The 3168-nt window shown below is 46.1% G+C and overlaps 1 protein-coding gene across 1 annotated transcript in view; it reads right to left on the bottom strand.

Annotated features, from left to right (window-relative positions):
* Positions 1-1262, bottom strand: part of LOC107104976 (photoreceptor outer segment membrane glycoprotein 2-like) — a 5522-nt gene extending 4260 nt beyond the window's left edge. The window contains exon 1 of the mRNA XM_015405093.1: positions 682-1262. Within this exon, the coding sequence (XP_015260579.1) occupies positions 682-1262 (581 nt within the window). The remainder of the gene's footprint in view (positions 1-681) is intronic.
* Positions 1263-3168: the final 1906 nt, after the last annotated feature.

Below are 3168 nucleotides of genomic sequence, written 5' to 3'. Positions count from 1 at the left end.
AAAGTAATTCCTTTTCTCCCTGTGGAATTTATCAATCTATCTATGTGTAATCTGAAAATAATAAAAATAAAAACTCACATCCTGTCAACTGAGTAGTAGATCATGATTTGTGATCATGTTTATGAACCAACCACATGTTGGTTTAACCCAGGACTTATCTCAGTAGAGACTGTGTTATGCTACCGGGACCTCCAGCTGTTAGCAATTAGCATGCGGCCATATTATCTGCCAAGGGAATTCAGTCACATGATCGCCATCTGTGTTTCCGTTCCCCCCGAGCGGGGGCAGCCGCTGCCTGTGGGGAGACGCTATCACACCCAGGCTACAGACTCAGCACCCTAACGCAGTTATAATAACTTTATCATACAGCCAGAGGACACCCCCCATGTCAAAAGCAGCCTGTTACACCATCCGCACCATCAGAAGGTGGTCGTCTGAGATCTTTCATATTTAGCCCCGCCCCCTTAAGATCTCGCCCTTTGCCGCCACATTCGGAAGAGCGAGGCAGAGCTACAAGTTTAACCCGAGTTTAAAGAAGACTCTACATCCTGGTATTCTACATGCTTCCTGCCTTTAGAAAGTTCTCCTGGTCTTTCCATCATCATGGATGTTCTGGTCGGACCAAACTTCACAATGAACCTGCATCAAGCTCCAGGACCTTCGGCCTTTGCCTGAACTTACTCCACCACGGCGCTGTTGGTCATGTCAAGGTATCGGCTGCTGATCCACTGAATGTGGAACCAGTCCCGGTAGTCGGTGTTCCCGCAGCACTGGAACTGGATCTGCAGCATGTCCAGGGTTTTCTTCAGGTAACAGCGGCCAGGTGTGTCTGTGTCCTTGTAGAAACGCATTGCGCTCCTCAGGCCCAGGTACAGGGACTGCTCCAGCTGACTGCGAATAGTGTAGCACAGCAGCGCCCCCGCCAGGACGCAGGCAGTGAAACAGAAGGTGCAGACGATGTACGGCATCATCACCAACTTCCAGCGGAGGAACTTGTTGGTGTCGGCGCAGTCCAGGCAGATCTTGCTGCCCAGGTAGTTGATGCCGCAGGCTGCCAGGCCTGTGGTGATCAGCATATGGGGCACATAGAGGATCCCCTGCTCTGACATCACTTCCTGCCATTTCTGGATCTCTATTTTGAGAAACAAGCCCAGTCCGAAGAGAATGACTCCAGTCAGAACAGAGATCCAGTTGAGCAGCCAGAGGACTTCGGCTAGTTTCTCCCTCTCGGTCTTGGTGAAGGTTATCTTACCGACTGCCATGTCGGCCCTCCGGTTTTGAGGGACTTAGGTCCAGGAGGAACCGAACATGGTGGCAGAGCCCAGGACTACCGCTGCGATGGGGTACATCTCCTGGATCAGAAACATAACTGATCTATGTTTCTGCAGGAAGAACTGGGATTCAGGAATGAAGTATTGATCCTATTGGATTTTGCTCCCAGTTGCTCCTTCCTCTTTAGTCCAAACTCTAGATTTTAAGGCCGGTAGTTGAAGTCAAAACTTACTGAAGCTGAAGGCACCAGTAGAACCCAGACTTTTGTTTAATCTTCTTTCTTCCCAAACAGTCCTCTTTCCCAGAGAGGAAGACAACAGGCTGCGTCTTCATCTGGATGGAAAATGTTCACTCTTTTTCGCGGCTCTTCCTGCAGCAGACTTCAGTGGTGAGAGAATCATTTGACTCGTTTCTCTGATCCAGCACCGTCAGAGATTCACCACAGCGAAGATGGAGGGCGTGAAGCAGCAGTTGCTGCTGCCAGCAGGGTGTCGTAAGGATCTTAATCAGGTATTTTGGTTTCTCCTCGACTCCAGAGACACAGCGAACATGTCTGACCTGCAGGGAAACAACAAGATGAAACTGAGGTGGAATAGATGGTATGAAGCTTCATCATTACAGTACAGACTCTGCTTTCTGCCCCGGATCACGTCCATGAATGGAGAACGGCAACATAAAGGCATCTACTGCAGAAATCACTAAACATGGACAACATCTGAACTTTGATACGTCAGGAAACACAAACCTTTCAGAGCTGAGCTGATCCTCCATGTGGAGCCGCTCCACACTGCTGTTCTCCTCTGGATGAGTTCGACCTGCCAGCTTCAGCCGTGAAGCAAACGGAGCATTTCTGAAAGGCCAGGTTGAATTCCCATCCCACATGGCTAATCTGCTTACTGCTAATCAGGCTTCCTGTAAGCTGCAAAATCTCCCACCATCAGTTGGATTGTTAGCAGGAAGCTGGACTGAGGGAATCCAGGCATTCTGCTGTCCGTATCAGAAATCTGATTCTGTCCTTTGGACCAAAGGAAGCATCGGTTCTAAACGTATCTGGAAGCGGAGCGTCGACTGTGAGCCTGATGCAGACATATGAAAAAAACAACGTTTGATTTTATTGGCATTGCAAATGTCCTGAAGCTTTAATAAAACCATAAAACCTAAAGTTCTCTCAGGTCCAGTTTAACGTGAATCTTGAAGGGAAGCGAAAAGATTCAGTTTTAACAACCGGAAGTCTGGAAGGACTTAGACAAAGTTGACAAAGTTGTTCCTTAAAGGCAGAGTCCAAACATTTACAGACACTTTGGTTAAACGGTAACATGTTAGGAATATCTCCTGTCTATAACCTCCCCTCACTCAGACATTCTGAGGCCTTCCAGGTAAAACAACTCAGTTAAAAAGGAGAGTAAACAGCATACATCAATATATGACAGAAGAAATGAAGAGAAATCTAAATTCTAAAGGGTTGTTTTCCCGCAGCTGGAGCATGGAAGGATGTATTACGGTGAGAATGGTGAGACGGTTCATCTAAAGCTGTTTTCAGAACTGATTGGTGACCTTTAGTTTATATCCTCAGATCGTTATTATTAGTTGTTTTGCTGATTTATGGTTGGATTTATGAGTCAGTAACAGGAAAACTGAATGAGACAAGATCTGCATGATCTGAGAATGATGAAGAGATAACCGCCTGTTTAATCTTCACCTATTAAGTTGTTTTGGCTTGTAACTACAAACGTTGTGGTAATTAAGATTTTTAGTACTTAATCAGGTTAAATAATAATGATTAGATATATAATCATATGTATGCTGAGATTATTCCAGAATAACCACAGTATCTAATCTAAAAAATGAGCAATCTCCTGTCCAGGGGTGATGCTGAGAAACTAGTCCATGCATTTG

This window comes from Cyprinodon variegatus, unplaced genomic scaffold (genome assembly GCF_000732505.1).
Source record: "Cyprinodon variegatus isolate N-32 unplaced genomic scaffold, C_variegatus-1.0 Scaffold1982, whole genome shotgun sequence".
NCBI lineage: Eukaryota > Metazoa > Chordata > Actinopteri > Cyprinodontiformes > Cyprinodontidae > Cyprinodon > Cyprinodon variegatus.
The sequence above is the reverse complement of the archived record's forward strand: the minus strand, read 5'-3'. Positions and strand labels throughout refer to the sequence as shown.